The following is a 17,316-nucleotide window of genomic DNA, read 5'->3' as shown; positions in this document are numbered from 1 at the left end:
TTTACGAATATCGGGAGAACTATGGGAGATAGCTATGGAGTGTTTGGTATCAATGAAATCGGGAAAAAAAGCTCTATTAATCTATTTTAATAAAAATCTTTTTGCAGGCACTTTAAGAAAAATATATTTTTTTTTCTATAAGTTGTTTACTAAATAAATAGAGAATTTCATTCTGATTAAAATAAGCTTAAACACCCTATATTTATCTTAATTAGTTTCCAAGATATGAGGACTTAAGTGCAAAATCCGGCTCGAAGGACCAAATGTTTTTTTCAAATATCTCTCGAACTATGGGCGATAGCTATGGAGTGTTTGGTATTAATGAAATCGGGAAAAAAAGCTCTATTAATCTATTTTAATAAAAATCTTTTTGCAGGCACTTTAGGAAAAATATATATTTTTTTTCTATGAGTTGTTTACTAAATAAATAGAGAATTTCATTCTGATTAAAATAAGCCTAAACACCCTATATTTATCTTCATTAGTTCCTGAGATATGAGGACTTAAGTGAAAAATCCGGCTCGAAGGACCAAATGTTTTTTACGAATATCGGGAGAACTATGGGAGATAGCTATGGAGTGTTTGGTATCAATGAAATCGGGAAAAAAAGCTCTATTAATCTATTTTAATAAAAATCTTTTTGCAGGCACTTTAAGAAAAATATATTTTTTTTTCTATAAGTTGTTTACTAAATAAATAGAGAATTTCATTCTGATTAAAATAAGCTTAAACACCCTATATTTATCTTAATTAGTTTCCAAGATATGAGGACTTAAGTGCAAAATCCGGCTCGAAGGACCAAATGTTTTTTACGAATATCAGGTGAACTATGGGAGATAGCTATGGAGTGTTTGGTATCAATGAAATCGGAAGAAAATGCTCTATTAATCTATTTTAATAAAATTCTTTTTCCAGGCAGTTTTAGAAAAATATATACTTTTTTTTTCTATGAGTTGTTTACTAAATAAATAGAGAATTTCATTCTGATTAAAATAAGCTCAAACACCCTGTACTTATCTTCATTAGTTTTTAAGATATGAGGACTTAAGTGCAAAATCCGGCTCGAAGGACCAAATGTTTTTTTCAAATATCTCTCGAACTATGGGCGATAGCTAGGGAGTGTTTGGTATCAATTAAATCGGAAGAAAACGCCCTATTAATCTATTTTAATAAAAATCTATTTCCAGGCACTTTTAGAAAAATATATACTTTGTTTCTATGAGTTGCTTACTAAATAAATAGAGAATTTCATTCTGATTAAAATAAGCTTAAACACCCTATATTTATCTTAATTAGTTTCCAAGATATGAGGACTTAAGTGCAAAATCCGGCTCGAAGGACCAAATGTTTTTTACGAATATCAGGTGAACTATGGGAGATAGCTATGGAGTGTTTGGTATCAATGAAATCGGAAGAAAATGCTCTATTAATCTATTTTAATAAAAATCCTTTTCCAGGCACTTTTAGAACAATATATACTTTGTTTTCTATTAGTTATTTACTAAATAAATAGAGAATTTCATTCTGATTAAAATAAGCTCAAATACCCTATATTTATCTTAATTAGTTTCCAAGATATGAGGATTTAAGTGCAAAATCCGGCTCGAAGGACCAAATGTTTTTTACGAATATCGAGCGAACTATGGGAGATAGCTATGGAGTGTTTGGTATCAATGAAATCGGGAAAAAAAGCTCTATTAATCTATTTTAATAAAAATCTTTTTGCAGGCACTTTTAGAGAAATATATACTTTTTTTTCTATGAGTTGTTTACTAAATAAATAGAGAATTTCATTCTGATTAAAATAAGCTCAAACACCCTATATTTATCTTCATTAGTTCCTGAGATATGAGGACTTCAGTGCAAAATCCGGCTCGAAGGACCAAATGTTTTTTTCAAATATCTCTCGAACTATGGGCGATAGCTATGGAGTGTTTGGTATCAATGAAATCGGGAAAAAAAGCTCTATTGATCTGTTTTAATAAAAAATCTTTTCCACGCACTTTTAGAAAAATATAGTTTTTTTTCTATGAGTTGTTTACTAAATAAATAGAGAATTTCATTCTGATTAAAATAAGCTCAAACACTCTATATTTATCTTCATTAGTTTCCAAGATATGAGGACCTAAGTGCAAAATTCGGTTCGAAGGACCAAATGTTTTCTGCTAATATCGGGCGAACTATGGAAAATAAATTGTGTTTTGAGTGTCTGGTGTTTTTGCGACCGTATCTCCGTAAATATTCAATTTTGTGAAAAAGTTATCGATACCGATATTATAGAGAATTTAATTTCCTTTAAGAAGGTTATCTATGATTTTTTTCATCAGACCACTCGTTTAGGAGATATAAACGTTTAAAGATAGACAACGCATGCTTGGAACCTGAGGGTGTTCACACATCGATAACTCATCAAGGAGTCATTTTACAAAGAAAATTATAGAGGCATTTTTTGTTTAAAATTAAATTTCCTTTTATTTTTGTATATATTATTTTTTTTGTAAACTTAATAGTTTTTGAGATATTTTGAAAAAAATCGTAATAATTTATTTAGTTATACGCAAGTAATAAAGCACTCTTGGAACCTTGTTCACACATCGATAACTCAGCAAGGAGTCATTTTACAAAGAAAATTATAGAGGCATTTTTTGTTTAAAATTAAATTTCCTTTTATTTTTGTATATATTATTTTTTCTGTAAACTTAATAGTTTTTGAGATATTTTGCAAAAAATCGTAATAATTCATTTATTTATACGCGTGTGACAACCTTTCGCTTCTTCGGTTTGCAGACGATAGCATCCTATCCATCCTAGCATATCCATTTCTCCTAACCAGTTTACTTTTTTTTGCAGATGATACCACTTTCATCTAAGAACGCCATTAAATATTTCTCTATTAACGTTCGTTTTCTGATTCCAATATACAATTAAGGGTGAAAACGTGCAGCCTAGACGTATATGCAGGCCCTAGGGTCAAAATAAACAAAGAGCCGACGCTCAATTTGTTCCTACTACCTAGAAACCCTTGTGTGTCCCGGGTGCAAGGGTGTTTCCTTCCATCCGTCGACATCTGTCGATTTTTACGTTATAGGAACCTTTGCTAAGGAATTTGACCCCAGATGGTGCGCTTTTGCCCATAAATTGGTCATTCAAATAAGTGCTTTATGATAACCCTCTTGAAAGACACTTCAAAAAATGCCTTAAACAATCAGTAGCATTCTTATTTATCCTGATCATACTTATCTCCCTAAATATCAGTTTTAATGCATCGGGATGGAATGTTTACTGGAAGGTTCTCTCGCTATCAAATGTGCATTTGGGTTCTTTATATTTTAGATGGAAGAATCACAATTGCCTCCCATAAATAAGCTCCTTATTCATATTTTAATTAGATCTGTGGTTGGGTTTTTAGGGTGATAAGTCACAAAGGGTTAGGGCATGTTTCTTGGGACTCAATGTGGAGTTTAAACGCTTAAAATACCTCCCTTTGAAATTATTATATTTACAAAACCAGATGGGGAAAAAGTCCATTTTGAAACAAAACCGAGAATTCTTTGGTTCGCACGCAAACTACCGGTATACAAGCACTGACAAGACTTAACATGAACGACAATTTTCACCATCTGGGGCCATCATTATGCGGACTTTTGTTCTCATTGAAGTGCGTGCACACTTCAAGGAATTTTTTCATATCTAAGGGCAGTTTCTTGTCCTACAGTTGAATTATTTCATGTGTGTACATAACGTGGGTTTTTGACCGCTTCCATTTAGCAAATCGACGTTAATTCCTCATACAAACGTCCCGTACCGGTACACAGAATTTTACCATTTAATGATGCTTATCGTTCGACCGAACGATGATGGTGATTTAACCGAGATCAACTATGGACTCGCATTACAGTAATACAGTAAAGAATCAGTTACGGTCTTTGGATACGGTTGTAGAGCATTAAATCCTCTAAGTACAGGGTGTCTGATATAATTCTTCCCATCAGACTAATGATTCTATTAAAACAGAAAAACATTGTTTAATACAACGTGCATATCTCAAAAAGTTGTCTAAATAGAATTTTGAAAATTTGTACACGCAATCCTTAGGTGACACCTATTTCGGCGTTTTTTGAAAAAAAAATCTTTTTATAATAATGCCTGGAATAAAGAAAACAATTTCTCTTAAATTCTATTGAAACTCGATTAAACTTTTGACGGTCACTGGAATTCGCCACGTTCTGTCTCTCTTTAGCTCGTATTAAATTTAATCGCGAGGGGCAAACCAGTGCACGTCAAACATTTATTTATTTATTTATTTATTTATGAAATATTTAATTGAAATATACATAGAGCGAGGGTGTAGAACGGAAAATTGCTTTATTATGGAAATTTAAAAATAAATTTTTAATGGAAAATTTATGGGTTTAATTGGAGAAATCGTACACGAGTGTCACTTAGGTGACGTAAACATTATTTTGACGTTCATGCTGTGACAATTTTGACAGCTGTCAAAGGCAAAGAATAAGAAGAAGAAGGGGAGAAACGTCGTTTGGTTCATCTGAGAAGCACCGAAGTAATTATTGATTTCTTACAGGCATTTGACGTTCTTAAAAAAAGACGAAGAAAAATACGATTAATGGACTAGAAAAAGAGAGAGACGAGAAGTTAAATGTTGTGGAAAAAGTCCATATTTTTTCACTTCTTCGACCTAATGCTCCCAAAGATCATTGGCAACCCTAATGAAAAGCAAATGCTCGTTTGCAGTTACAAAAAAGTCATTATTTTATTCAATCGTTGACACAATAAACAACAAAGCAAGATAATGACTAGAGGCATACAAGGAAAATGCATCAGCTTTTCACTGTTGCCTCACTAAATTAGTGGCATAAACGTATAAATTAAGAAAAGAAATATGTCGATAATCCTATATACTGAATTACTACTGTACAAATAACCCTCTCCCCCAAGTAAGTCGATGCTGTTAAAACAATAGGGTTAAAAAAAACAGTACGTAATTTGTTTCTTATTTGTTAAGGGGAGCAGATGTTGTCGCGAGTGTATGCATCTGTCGTATAACATAAATTGCTTTTCGTATGATTTTTTTTCCCTAAATTCCGATATAAGCACCCTCTATAGTTGCCTCAAGTTATTGGCAGCTGGGATGGGCGTGTGTTTTTAATGGTTTTCAGGCTAAAGCCCCTATAAAGCCGAATTATGACAGAAGACACTCATGTGTGTATGAAGAAGAGGCTTGGAACGGTTCTGATTTATTAATGAATTATTTGTCGTCCAGTGGGAGGAAATGCAAGAAGGAGGATTTACTTGTAACCTATGGGAAATTTCGGATTTTTTATTTCAGCCCTAGATGCTCCCTTTGAAGATAAATTAAAAAGTATTTTTTGTATTTTTTCGAAAAACGTACAATAAAGAAGTTATGGGTGTTATTCGGTTTTTGACCACGCCCAGCCAGTGGTTTAAAAATTTGGTCAAATCTGAAAATTTTTTTTTGCTATAGATTAAGCATAAAAAGGCAATGAAAAAAGTATTATAACAAAAATCTCTATTTCCTATAGGAAAGCCAGGAAAAATTAGTGAAGTTAATTTTGGAAAATCGACTCTTTAATTTTTTCCGAAAAACCTGTCGGTCCTAGACAAACATGATTAAGATAAAAGTCGTTTGAAATTTCAAGAGCTATTATCAAAAAAAAGAATTGCAATTGTATTTCCTATACAGTCGGAGAAAATCAACAAAACGTGTATTTCAAAAAAGGCAATTTTCTTAAAACCTATTGGAAATTTCATATTTTTTATTTTAGAAAACGATGCTTCCTTTATAGACAAACAAAAAAGTATTTTACCCACTTTGTCGAAAAAAGAACAATAAAGAAGTTATTGGCATTTTTTTGTTTTATGGCCACGCCCAGCCAGTGGTTTGAAGTATCGAAAATTTGGCCAAATCAAAAAATTTTTTTTTGCTATATATTAAGCATAAAAAGGCAATTAAAAAAGTCTTATAACAAAAATGTCTATTTCCCATAGGAAAGCCAGAAAAAATTAATAAAGTTAGTTTTGAAAACATCTACTTTTTAATTTTTTTTGAAAAATCTATAGGTTTGAGGCAAATATGATTAAGACAAAAGTTGTTTAAAATTTCAAGGGCTATCATTAGAAAAAAACAGCTCGATTATATTTCCCATACAGAAGGAGAAAATCAACAAAACGTGAATTTCAAAAAAGGCAATTTCCTTAAAACCTATTGGAAATTTAATATTTTTTATTTTCGAAAAAGATGCTTCCTTCATAGGCAAACAAAAAAGTATTTTACCAATTTTGTCGAAAAAAGAACAATAAAGAAATTATTGGCATTTTTCAGTTTTTGACCACGCCCAGCCAGTGGTTTGAAAATTTGGTCAAATCAGAAAAATTTTTTTTGCTATATATTAAGCATAAAAAGGCAATTAAAAAAGTCTTATAACAAAAATCTGTATTTCCCATAGGAAAGCCAGGAAAAATTAATAAAGTTAGTTTTGGAAACATCTACTTTTTAATTTTTTTTGAAAAATCTATAGGTTTGAGGCAAATATGATTGAGACAAAAGTTGTTTGAAATTTCAAGGGCTATCATCAGAAAAAAACAACTCGATTATATTTCCCATACAGTAGGAGAAAATCAACAAAACGTGTATTTCAAAATAGGCAATTTTCTTAAAACCTATTGGAAATTTAATATTTTTTATTTTAGAAAAAGATGCTTCCTTTATAGGCCAACAAAAAAGTATTTTACCCACTTTGTCAAAAAAAGAACAATAAAGAAGTTATTGGCATTTTTTGGTTTTTGACCTCGCCCAGCCAGTGGTTTGAAGTATCGAAAATTTGGCCAAATAAAAAAAATTTGTTTGCTATATATTAAGCATAAAAAGGCAATTAAAAAAGTCTTATAACAAAAATCTCTATTTTCCATAGGAAAGCCAGGAAAAATTAATAAAGTTAGTTTTGAAAACATCTACTTTTTAATTTTTTTTGAAAAATCTATAGGTTTGAGGCAAATATGATTAAGACAAAAGTTGTTTAAAATTTCAAGAGCTATCATTAGAAAAAAACAACTCGATTATATTTCCCATACAGTAGGAGAAAATCAACAAAACGTGTATTTCAAAAAAGGCAATTTTCTTAAAACCTATTGGAAATTTCATATTTTTTATTTTAGAAAAAGATGCTCCCTTCATAGGCAAACAAAAAAGTATTATACGCATTTTGTCGACAAAAGAACAATAAAAAAGTTATCGGCATTTTTTGGTTTTTTGACCACGCCCAGCCAGTGGTTTGAAGTATCGAAAATTTGGCCAAATCAAAAAAATTTTTTTTGCTATATATTAAGTATAAAAAGACAATGAAAAAAGTCTCATAACAAAAATCTCTATTTCCCATAGGAAAGCCAGAAAAAATTAATGAAGTTAGTTTTGAAAACATCTACTTTTTAATTTTTTTTGAAAAATCTATAGGTTTGAGGCAAATATGATTAAGACAAAAGTTGTTTAAAATTTCAAGGGCTATCATTAGAAAAAAACAACTCGATTATATTTCCCATACAGTGGGAGAAAATGATCAAAAACCTATATTTAAAAAAGGCAATTTTCTCAAGTCCTATGGGAAATTTCATATTTTTTATTTTAGCAAAATATGCTCCCTTCAAAGACACATTAAAAAGTATTTTACGCATTTTTTCAAAAAACCCTTAAAAACCCCATTTTTTTCTTAATAAGTCCCCACTCTACATTTTTCCACTATCTGTTGTCTAAAACAGACAGGGACAATTTCTCACGATACTCGACTTGACTTCATGCCGCTTTTATGCAAATGAACGCACATTAAACCCGATATCATTATGCTTAACCCGCGTTGAAATAAATACCCGTATTTTATTTTATTTATTTATTTAATTTCTTATGAAAATAAATATCGCTCGGACCTGTTTTACTGGCATTAATGTGCGGAAACGCTCGAAGTAATTCATGCAAAATGAGTTTTTACATATAAGTATATAGGGTGGAGTAGTATATATGTATAGATGAGCATTCGTTGCTTACCTTAGTGTAGTCTATAGTAACTCGACCCTCTGGTCCGGTAAACAGGGCTTCGCTGCAAACAAAAATTTTCATTAAAATAATTTCCCTAGCAGGTCAAAATATTACTCGTCCGCATTTTACCATAATAAACTGCCTGCTGTAATTGTAGATACCGCAATTACTCGCTGCAATTAAATTAAAGTGGCCCATACGGTCTAATTTAACCCACTTGGCAACATTTTTATTATAAACGGGCATTTGCTTTTAAAATTAATTTACCGCTCAAGGTCTAAAGTGTGCCTTTAATTTTGCATAATTTTCCACCCAACGGGCACCCACCATTGTGCACATCCTCTCATTCTATTCGTGCTCTACTGGTTCCTTCCTTTAATTATTATTAAAAAAAAACAATTGTTTTGCAAGAACTCATAACGTTCTATGAAGATGAATACATTCGTATCGGTCTAATTAGTTCAATTAACAATCCAAAAAATCGAAACCGTGATTGCAAAAGCTGCAATTAAATGCAAAATTATCAATACTCTTGCGACATGTGTCGCATGTAATGTACCATGGTTACGCAACGTTACTCCGTCCATTATTGACGTCACAACTTTTGACAGTCGTATACAAAATGGCCGACAAGAGAAGAAAACAAAATGGCGACTCACCTAGAGGTAGTGGAACTGTACACGAGTCCCACTGGCATCGTGGACACCCTCGCACCTGTCAATTTTTTGTCTTTATTAAATTAAATTATTGCAAAACTCGTTTATTAATGCACACAGCACGCGAACCCGCGTTCTCCACGTCGGTTACTAAACAGGTGAATAAAACAGTTCCCTCTCGGATATTATTATGTGTGTGTGTATATACCGGATGTGGCGGGGTTATGAACGCCGTCAGCTTATGTATGTGCACGAAGGGTTTCAAAATAAAATAATTAAAATATGGCAACGGCGCAAGGTCACTAGCAAACAGGCACCATTTTGTTTATAAAAGCTCCACCACTCTTAGCCTTCTTTGTTTTACACATTATTACCGCCCTAAATCCTCTCTCTCTCGCTCTCTCTTTATAATTAACAGTAAATCTAGTTTAAGTGGGTGCATCATAAAAAATTGCGACACAACATTCGAGTCTCTTTAGGAAGTATATAGAACATAAAAGATTTGGTCGTACACGTGCGGCCATTTTGCTTGTCAATTAAACAAGATGGCGGGGGTATAACCTCTAAACGTTGTATTAGGGCGCCACGGAAGTGCCCGATTTAAGTCGAGACGACCGTCGCCACTTTAGTAACGGCAGTTTAATTTTATATAAACTAATTAAAATTGCATTTTACCCGCATTTATAGACGCCTTCCGAGAGTCTCTGTCGGTCGGTCCGTTCATCGCAACAATACGGTGAAATTCCTCGCATACCTTCCCACAGTGGCGATCTTTCCTGCTATTTGTATTGTTTATTGCATGTTACACGGTTTACGGAACTTTTTTTTCTTTTTTAATAAATAAGGAACTTTTGTACAGTTAACCTTCAAAACATGGCCGCCATGTCAAACATCATCTGTCACTTGCCCCAATGCAACGTTGCCACATTTTTTACTTCGACCCTTATAAATTATTTTGGGCACATTACACCACAGCTGCTTGGGCATGTGTGAATTCCTTTGCACCAGGTGCTAAGCACCCTTTTTCCTTATAATGTTTCTTTCGAATAAAGAATCTCTCCGTTTTAATTGGCTTTAAAAGTAACATATATTCGGATTTATTCTCGATGCAGCTGCCCCAGGCTTACGTATTATAATTTAACCATTTATTTGTATCCTGGTAATACGTGAAGCGTAGCAGCGGAGGCCCTTATGGCACGCTTAAGACACGTGCTCCCCCCCTTAAAGGTAACTGAACGCGTCACGCTTCACACGTGCTAAAACAATGGAACAATGCATGAAAACGTTGCGCTATGAACGCTTATTTCTCGAATAACTAATTTATAATTAATTTGAACCTAAGATGGTATGTTGCTTACGAGGTGCGTTGGTTGAAAATCATAATATAACAAAAAAAAAACGTCTCGGCACCTGGTCGGTGCTCGTGTGGGCCGAACTCCTTACCGGTCAGGTCCACCTGTCGTAAAATTAACATTTTTTCACATATTTAATTAAAAACCATATTATCCGGCGGCGATACAGTCTTTAGGCACATAAATTTTGCACTTCGGTGACCCCATCTGTGCCTTACCGGCCCCCACGCAACTAAATAAACAATTTAAATTACCCGCCAAACCCTACCCAACTGGTAAACGTTGCAACGTTGTAAATTTTGGTGCAGTGACAGCTGTCACATTGACAGCCCACGACGATGTCCAAAACAACAAATTAGTGAATTTGGCAACGAATGTCATGTTTTTATTAAAGACGAAAATAATGCAATTTTTTAATAGGAAAACACTTGTGCATCGGAACCCGGTTACGGCATTATTAAAATGAAATTGTTACATAAAGATATCGATAAAGGGGGTCAGGGGTAAGTGTTGTTCTTCTCTTATAATGTTTTGAGGTTAGGTCGCTTGTGCCTTATGGAACCACTCGGCTCTTACACACATTTAAACCTTAAAACTGTCTTTTTTAGTGTTGTCACTCTGATCCCTGAGGAACCGGAGGACATGTGGCACGCGTACAACCTTATATCCGAGGGTGACTCGGTTAAGAGCTCGACTATTAGGAAAGTCCAGTCTGAGTCTTCGACAGGGTCTTCCACCTCGAACAGGGTCAGGACTACTTTGGCAATATCTGTGGAAAGTATTGATTTTGATACTCAGGCCTGCATGTTACGGTTGAAAGGTAGAAACATTGAGGAGAACCAGTATGTTAAAGTAAGTACCCTTGTTTTAGCCGGAGGTGTTTTTTAGGCAAGTTTTATTAGTTGTGGCTTTTGTATATTGTTGTTTCCCCTTTTATGTTTGTTTTTCTTTTACTATCATAATTGTTTCAAGTTATTTTCAAGAAATTTCTTAATTCTTTGACCCATAAGGGGGTACAGACTTGATTCAAACAATGACATTCATAACTTCTTTGCTATTAGAGATAGAGACTCGATTCAAAGAATGTCATGTGCCTCAATCAATAGAGCAACTTTTATGCTTAATAAAGAAAATTGAGAAACCAATAGTTTTTGAGAAAAACAACAATTTGTTCAAAAAAAAATGTCATAACTTCTCAAACTAGATCCCCGATTCAAGAACTAACCCAAATTTTCCAATCTAAAGACTCATAAATAAATTCTCTATTCAAATGTCATACAACTAAGACCCTTGTTTAGATGGGTGCGTACCATACATTAGACTTGGAACTGAACAGGAAATTTATACTTTGCAAACCCGAGTGGGACTCGGTAGCACTGGAAAGGATCGAAATCGCTTGTGACCCCACTAAATCCGCTGATGTAGCCGCGGTGATAATGCAGGAGGGTCTCGCTCATGTCTGCTTGATAACCTCGAGTATGACCCTGGTCAGGGCAAAAATCGATGTGAACATCCCGCGTAAACGAAAGGGGTTCGCCCAACAGCACGAGAAAGGTTTGGCAAAGTTCTACGAGCAAGTGATGCAAGCGATATTGAGACACGTGGACTTTGACGTGGTGAAATGCGTGCTGGTCGCCTCCCCCGGTTTTGTCAGGGATCAATTCTTCGAGTACATGTTCCAAATGGCCGTCAAAACCGATAATAAAGTGCTGCTAGACAATAAGTCGAAGTTTATGCTGGTGCATTCGTCTTCGGGGTTCAAACACTCACTGAAAGGTAGGTAGTGGTTGTCTTTTTAGTGTTTTATTGTTGATTTTTTGTTTTTTTCAAGAGGTGCTACAAGATCCCGCTGTCATGAGCCGGATTTCTGACACTAAAGCTTTAGGTGAAGTCAAGGCTCTCGAGCAGTTTTATACGATGCTACAGTGCGAACCTGCCAAAGCTTTTTATGGGAAAAAACATGTTGAGAAAGCCAACGAGGCTCAGGCTATTGAAACTTTGTTGATCTCCGATAAACTTTTCAGGTTCACTTTGCATATTGGGGTTTTTTAGGTGAATTATAGGTTTATTGCTTTCAGATGTGAGGATATTAAGTTAAGGAAAGAATATGTTAATTTAGTGGACTCGGTAAAGGATTCCGGTGGGGATGTGAGGATATTTTCCAGTATGCATGTCTCCGGAGAACGTAAGTACATTTTATACAAGTATTAGTAAAATATTTGGAGAGTGTAGAAGGTGTCAATTTAATGTATAAAACGTCCTTGTAAGTGAAAAATTTGGGGAGGTACAGCACTTTCGGTCCAAACATGTCTCTCAGGATAACTTAAAAAGTACTTGAGGGATTTTAATGGGGTTTTGTGTGAAAGTTGAGCCAATTCTTACTGAACAATTACATGTATAAAGAATTCTTGTAGTTCAATTACTTTTTGAGTTAGACTCAGATTTACCAGGGGTGGACCTAAAGGTCGATAAGCCAGACTTTAAAATTTCACATAGGTGATACTCAAAAACTTTTTGAGGAATTTTAATAATTTTTTCAGGACAATCTAGAGGGATTATTGAGGATTAATTCCTGATACAAACCACCATTTTAGGTGCAAAATTGAATAATCCAGAGCATTTTCGGTTAAACATCACTCGTAACACAAAATTTCAACTTTTACCTCAAATAACTCAAGAACCACTTGAGGTATTTTAATGCGGTTTTCACTCGCACTTACAGAGTTTCATAACAAACATTTTTATATATTAAAAATCCTTGTAGCTCAATAATTTTCTGAGTTATACTCAAATTTACCAGGAGTGGACCCAATCTTCAATAATCAAAGTTTCAAAACTTCACACAAGTGATATTCGAAAACTTTTTGATGAATTTCAATAATTTTTTCAGGACAATCTAGAGGGATTATTGAGGATTAATTCCTGATACAAACCACCATTTTAGGTGCAAAATTGAATAATCCAGAGCAGTTTCGGTTAATCATCACTCGTGACACAAAGTTTCAACTTCTACCTCAAATAATTCAAGAACCACTTGAGGCATTTTAAAGCGGTTTTCACTCACAGTTACAGGGATTTTTTGCAAACATTTTCATATACGAAGGATCCTTGTAACTCAATAAATTTCTGAGTTAGACTCAGTTTTACCAGGGGTGGACCTAAAGGTCGATAAGCCAGACTTCAAAACTTCACATGGGTGATACTCAAAAACTTTTTGATGAATTTTAATAATTTTTTCAGGACAATTTAGAGGGATTATTAGAGATGAGTTTTTGATACAAACCACCTCTTTAGGTGCAAAATTGAATAATCCAGAGCAGTTTCGGTTAAGCATCACTCGTGACACAAAATTTCAACTTCTATCTCAAATAACTCAAGAACCACTTGAGGAATTTCAATGCGGTTTTCACTCACAGTTACAGGGATTTTTAGCAAACATTTTCATATACGAAGGATCCTTGTAACTCAATAAATTTCTGAGTTAGACTCAGTTTTACCAGGGGTGGACCTAAAGGTCGATAAGCCAGACTTCAAAACTTCACATGGGTGATACTCAAAAACTTTTTGATGAATTTTAATAATTTTTTCAGGACAATTTAGAGGGATTATTAGAGATGAGTTTTTGATACAAACCACCTCTTTAGGTGCAAAATTGAATAATCCAGAGCAGTTTCGGTTAAGCATCACTCGTGACACAAAATTTCAACTTTTACCTCAAATAACTCAAGAACCACTTGAGGAATTTCAATGCGGTTTTCACTCACAGTTACAGGGATTTTTTGCAAACATTTTCATATATGAAGGATCCTTGTAACTCAATAAATTTCTGAGTTAGACTCAGTTTTACCAGGGGTGGACCTAAAGGTCGATAAGCCAGACTTCAAAACTTCACATGGGTGATACTCAAAAACTTTTTGATGAATTTTAATAATTTTTTCAGGACAATTTAGAGGGATTATTAGAGATGAGTTTTTGATACAAACCACCTCTTTAGGTGCAAAATTGAATAATCCAGAGCAGTTTTGGTTAAGCATCACTCGTGACACAAAATTTCAACTTTTACCTCAAATAACTCAAGAACCACTTGAGGAATTTCAATGCGGTTTTCACTCACAGTTACAGGGATTTTTAGCAAACATTTTCATATACGAAGGATCCTTGTAACTCAATAAATTTCTGAGTTAGACTCAGTTTTACCAGGGGTTGACCTAAAGGTCGATAAGCCAGACTTCAAAACTTCACATGGGTGATACTCAAAAACTTTTTGATGAATTTCAATATTTTTTTCAGGACAATCTAGAGGGATTATTGAGGATTAATTCCTGATACAAACCACCTCTTTAGGTGCAAAATTAAATAATCCAGAGCAGTTTCGGTTAAGCATCACTCGTGACACAAAATTTCAACTTCTACCTCAAATAACTCAAGAACCACTTGAGGTATTTTAATGCGGTTTTCACTCACAGTTACAGGGATTTTTTGCAAACATTTTCATATATGAAGAATTCTTGTAACTCAACAACTTTCCGAGTTACACTCAATTCAATTTTCCAATGTAGAGCTCGAGCAACTGACCGGAGTGGCTGCTATCCTTCGCTTCCCCATGCCCGAAATAGACGAGGACAGCGAGGAAGAGGGAGATGGCACCAATTAATTTTTGTTTGTAGTTAATTTTACGAAAAAATTAAAGGGGCCAATGTGTTTATAGATGTCCCCCCCTCAACAAAAAAATTATTTTATTTATTTTCTCTCGATTGATTGATTGTTTTATTTGTTGCTTAAATTGAATCATTATTTAACTGTATTTTCTATAATGTACATTTTATTTATTTTAACTTTATACAGGTAATGAATGAAATATAGCCGATTGTCTATATGTTAAATGAAGCTCGTTTTATTTATTAAACCTTCCTAAAAAAAAAAAACAGCAAAATAAAGATCGTACATGAAAAGTTCACTCTGCAACATTCATCTTCTTCTTCTTTTTTTCTCCGGCCAGTTTTTCATCGTGCAACCTCCTCTTCTTCCTCAACAACCAGATCTCCTTGGCCCTCTCCTTCTTGCCCTCCATCATGCTCTTGTACAACTTCTTGTGTTTCTTTTTAATCATTTTCTCTCTCAGTCGGTACTCTTGCCTTTCCTGTCGGTTCTTCTCCCAAGGCACTTCTTTGTACACCTCACCGGTACTCACCGACAACTTGGACTTCATAAAAAAAACCATTACACACATTTCACTTAGCAAATCTTTAATTTGACTCACCTTATTGGCATCTTCTTCTTCAGCCACCTCCTCTTGTCCATCTTCCTCCTCCTCACTATTCTCCATTTCATCCTTCTTATATTGTTCCTCTAAAAGTGAGGGGTCATGCAAAGCTCTCTCTTCCGGTGGGATGTACTGCTGGTCCCTCGCTAAAACCCATCAGACACAATTAACCCTAAAACCCCCCCATTTTCCTTAAAACAACCCTTACCGGGATCAATAAACGGAGACAAATGCGGTGGCAAAACTTCCCCCATAAAATATTTATTAACCGGAAGCAGTTCTCGGGCATTCACACTATCGAAGATCCACTGGGGCTGTATGTAGTAGCGAGAAATGTATTGATGAGGCATCGAAGGCCTATCGACAATCTGATGCGTAATAGTCTCATCGTTTTCATCAAAAGTTGACCCCACAAACAGAGTCTTATCCCAGGAAACCTCCCCGCCGAAGCACCGGATTATAAACACCAAAGGCTCCCTGGGGACCTCTCGGTTCAAATAAAACTTCAACCCCTTAAACAGGCTTTTAAGCTTCTTCACCTTCTCGGCTTCCAGACGGGCCTCCTCCATCTTCTCCGGATTATCCTCCATATTAAACTGGTCAATTTCGACCTCATCCTCTGGATTATCCATAGAAACCTTGGCAATCGGGTAATTTAAGGCGCACACCCTTTCTGCAACAAAAGCCTGCTCGTCCACCAAAGATTTGTCACTATCCGCTTGTGAAATCGAGGTAAACTTTGGGGGGTAGTGCAAGTTCAATTTATGATATAACCGGAAATTGGTGAACCCCAAGAGGATGGTGTAAAACTCCACGAAAGTGGACATAATTTTAAAATCTACTTCGGATTTTTGCTGCGGCTCGTATGAAAAATGGTGGGGCACTATCCAAGTCACTGTTTCCCCACTTAGTTCCGCTTGATAATAGTAACCTGAGGGGACCAATGATATATCTAAACAATCACAATAATTACACTATTCTTACCTTTAATTGAAATAAAAACTTTCCTTAATGCTTTGGCTTCGATAACAGCATGCAAAAATTCCATGGTAAGTCTCTGACATAGAGCCGACTGGTCCCTGGGCACATGCTTAATCGAAGGAAACGTACTGAACAAAAAGCACAAAGTCAAACAATCGTCCAAATCCCTTAAAGCATCTTGGAACGTCGGGTATCTCTCCTTGACAATATGGTCCAACTTGAGGGTCGGATGATTGTTGAGGTACTTGTGCAACTTTTCAAAGTCCCTAATCGCCCTGGCTCGTCCCACTTTCTTATTAAAAATCTTATAGTCCCTCAACTTCCAAATGATCGGCTCGTGTAACAGAAACTGAATATCTTTGACGTGGTACAGGGTCTTAATGCCGGTGTGCCCCTTTTGGGCCCTTTTTCGGTTACGCGGTTCCCGGGGGTAGATCCCCTTGAGGATGCACAGTCTTCGGAAGTCGTTTAGGGACAATTGGAGCTTTTTTAGGGCCGCCTTACGGGTGATAAATTGGGCCCCCTCGCCGGTGGAGTACTTCTTCTTTCTTTTGGCTACCATGGTGTTTTTTTTTTTAATTAATAAATGTGGAATTGCGTTATGGGCAAAAAAAACAAACAATGCACGTGAAGAAAGTGGGGTTAAGTTGGGGTAGGTGGACAGTTGACAGCTGTCAAAATTGACAGTAGTATGGGGCGGTGTTGCCAATTTAAATTGAGTTTTTCTTATGTAGATTGCTAATGAAACACGTTAATTTATTAGAAGCGTCCATTAGCATTGAAAAGAAATCCAAGGAAACTTTTCTTTCTATATTTGGTTTCGCGATTTCTATGTGGTGCCATATGTAGTATGACATTTAAAGAATTTACAGATTTCTATGATTTTATTACAGTGCCATCTGTCAATGAAGGCTTTTAAAATAAATCAATTTAATTACAGGAAACAGTAAAACAATAAACATTTTATAGATTTCTATGATTTTTATTGCGGCGACATCT

At 35.0% G+C, this 17,316-nt stretch overlaps 3 protein-coding genes across 5 annotated transcripts in view; 1 reads left to right on the top strand and 2 right to left on the bottom strand.

The window, feature by feature from the left end:
* LOC126746411 (TNF receptor-associated factor 4) overlaps nt 1–9,567 on the bottom strand; it is a 31,204-nt gene extending 21,637 nt beyond the window's left edge. The window contains exons 1-2 of one of the 2 annotated variants that reach the window (XM_050454667.1): nt 9,397–9,567; nt 8,075–8,126 (exon numbers count right to left, since the gene is read on the bottom strand). In XM_050454667.1, coding sequence (XP_050310624.1) covers nt 8,075–8,126; nt 9,397–9,473 — 129 coding nt within the window. In that variant the 5' untranslated portion in view covers nt 9,474–9,567. Of the gene's footprint in view, nt 1–8,074; nt 8,127–8,724; nt 8,885–9,396 lie in introns of those variants that run through there. The other variant, XM_050454668.1, reaches the window with a different exon arrangement.
* Nucleotides 9,568–10,398: 831 nt separating this feature from the next.
* On the top strand, nt 10,399–14,956 carry LOC126746315 (protein pelota). The gene is made up of 6 exons (XM_050454494.1): nt 10,399–10,576; nt 10,682–10,925; nt 11,372–11,849; nt 11,905–12,097; nt 12,152–12,258; nt 14,633–14,956. The coding sequence occupies exons 1-6, from the start codon at nt 10,536–10,538 to the stop codon at nt 14,725–14,727; spliced, it is 1,158 nt and encodes a 385-aa protein (XP_050310451.1). The 5' UTR covers nt 10,399–10,535; the 3' UTR covers nt 14,728–14,956.
* On the bottom strand, nt 14,941–16,972 carry LOC126746314 (pescadillo homolog). Of its 2 annotated transcripts, XM_050454492.1 has the most exons (4): nt 16,321–16,972; nt 15,545–16,267; nt 15,334–15,482; nt 14,941–15,276 (listed from the first exon to the last, which is right to left on the bottom strand). In XM_050454492.1, exons 1-4 carry the CDS (start codon nt 16,877–16,879, stop codon nt 15,028–15,030), a joined length of 1,680 nt encoding a protein of 559 aa, XP_050310449.1. In that variant the 5' UTR covers nt 16,880–16,972; the 3' UTR covers nt 14,941–15,027. The 2 variants fall into 2 exon arrangements, with proteins under 2 accessions (XP_050310449.1, XP_050310448.1); XM_050454491.1 differs by having other exon boundaries at nt 14,941–15,482.
* Nucleotides 16,973–17,316: the final 344 nt, after the last annotated feature.

The sequence above is a fragment of the Anthonomus grandis genome, chromosome 17, assembly GCF_022605725.1.
Source record: "Anthonomus grandis grandis chromosome 17, icAntGran1.3, whole genome shotgun sequence".
Taxonomy (NCBI): domain Eukaryota; kingdom Metazoa; phylum Arthropoda; class Insecta; order Coleoptera; family Curculionidae; genus Anthonomus; species Anthonomus grandis.
The sequence above is the reverse complement of the archived record's forward strand: the minus strand, read 5'-3'. Positions and strand labels throughout refer to the sequence as shown.

Bases quoted from the DNA above. Each gene is read 5' to 3' on its own strand.
- LOC126746315 (XM_050454494.1), top strand. From the start codon at position 10,536: ATGAAATTGTTACATAAAGATATCGATAAAGGGGGTCAGGG. The intron at 10,926-11,371 runs GTAAGTACCCTT...ACCCTTGTTTAG, and splicing joins AGGAGAACCAGTATGTTAAA to ATGGGTGCGTACCATACATT. The intron at 12,259-14,632 runs GTAAGTACATTT...TTTCCAATGTAG, and splicing joins TATGCATGTCTCCGGAGAAC to AGCTCGAGCAACTGACCGGA.
- LOC126746314 (XM_050454491.1), bottom strand. From the start codon at position 16,879: ATGGTAGCCAAAAGAAAGAAGAAGTACTCCACCGGCGAGGGGGCCCAA. The intron at 16,268-16,320 runs GTAAGAATAGTG...TGGTCCCCTCAG, and splicing joins AGTTTTTATTTCAATTAAAG to GTTACTATTATCAAGCGGAA. The intron at 15,483-15,544 runs GTAAGGGTTGTT...GATGGGTTTTAG, and splicing joins GTCTCCGTTTATTGATCCCG to CGAGGGACCAGCAGTACATC.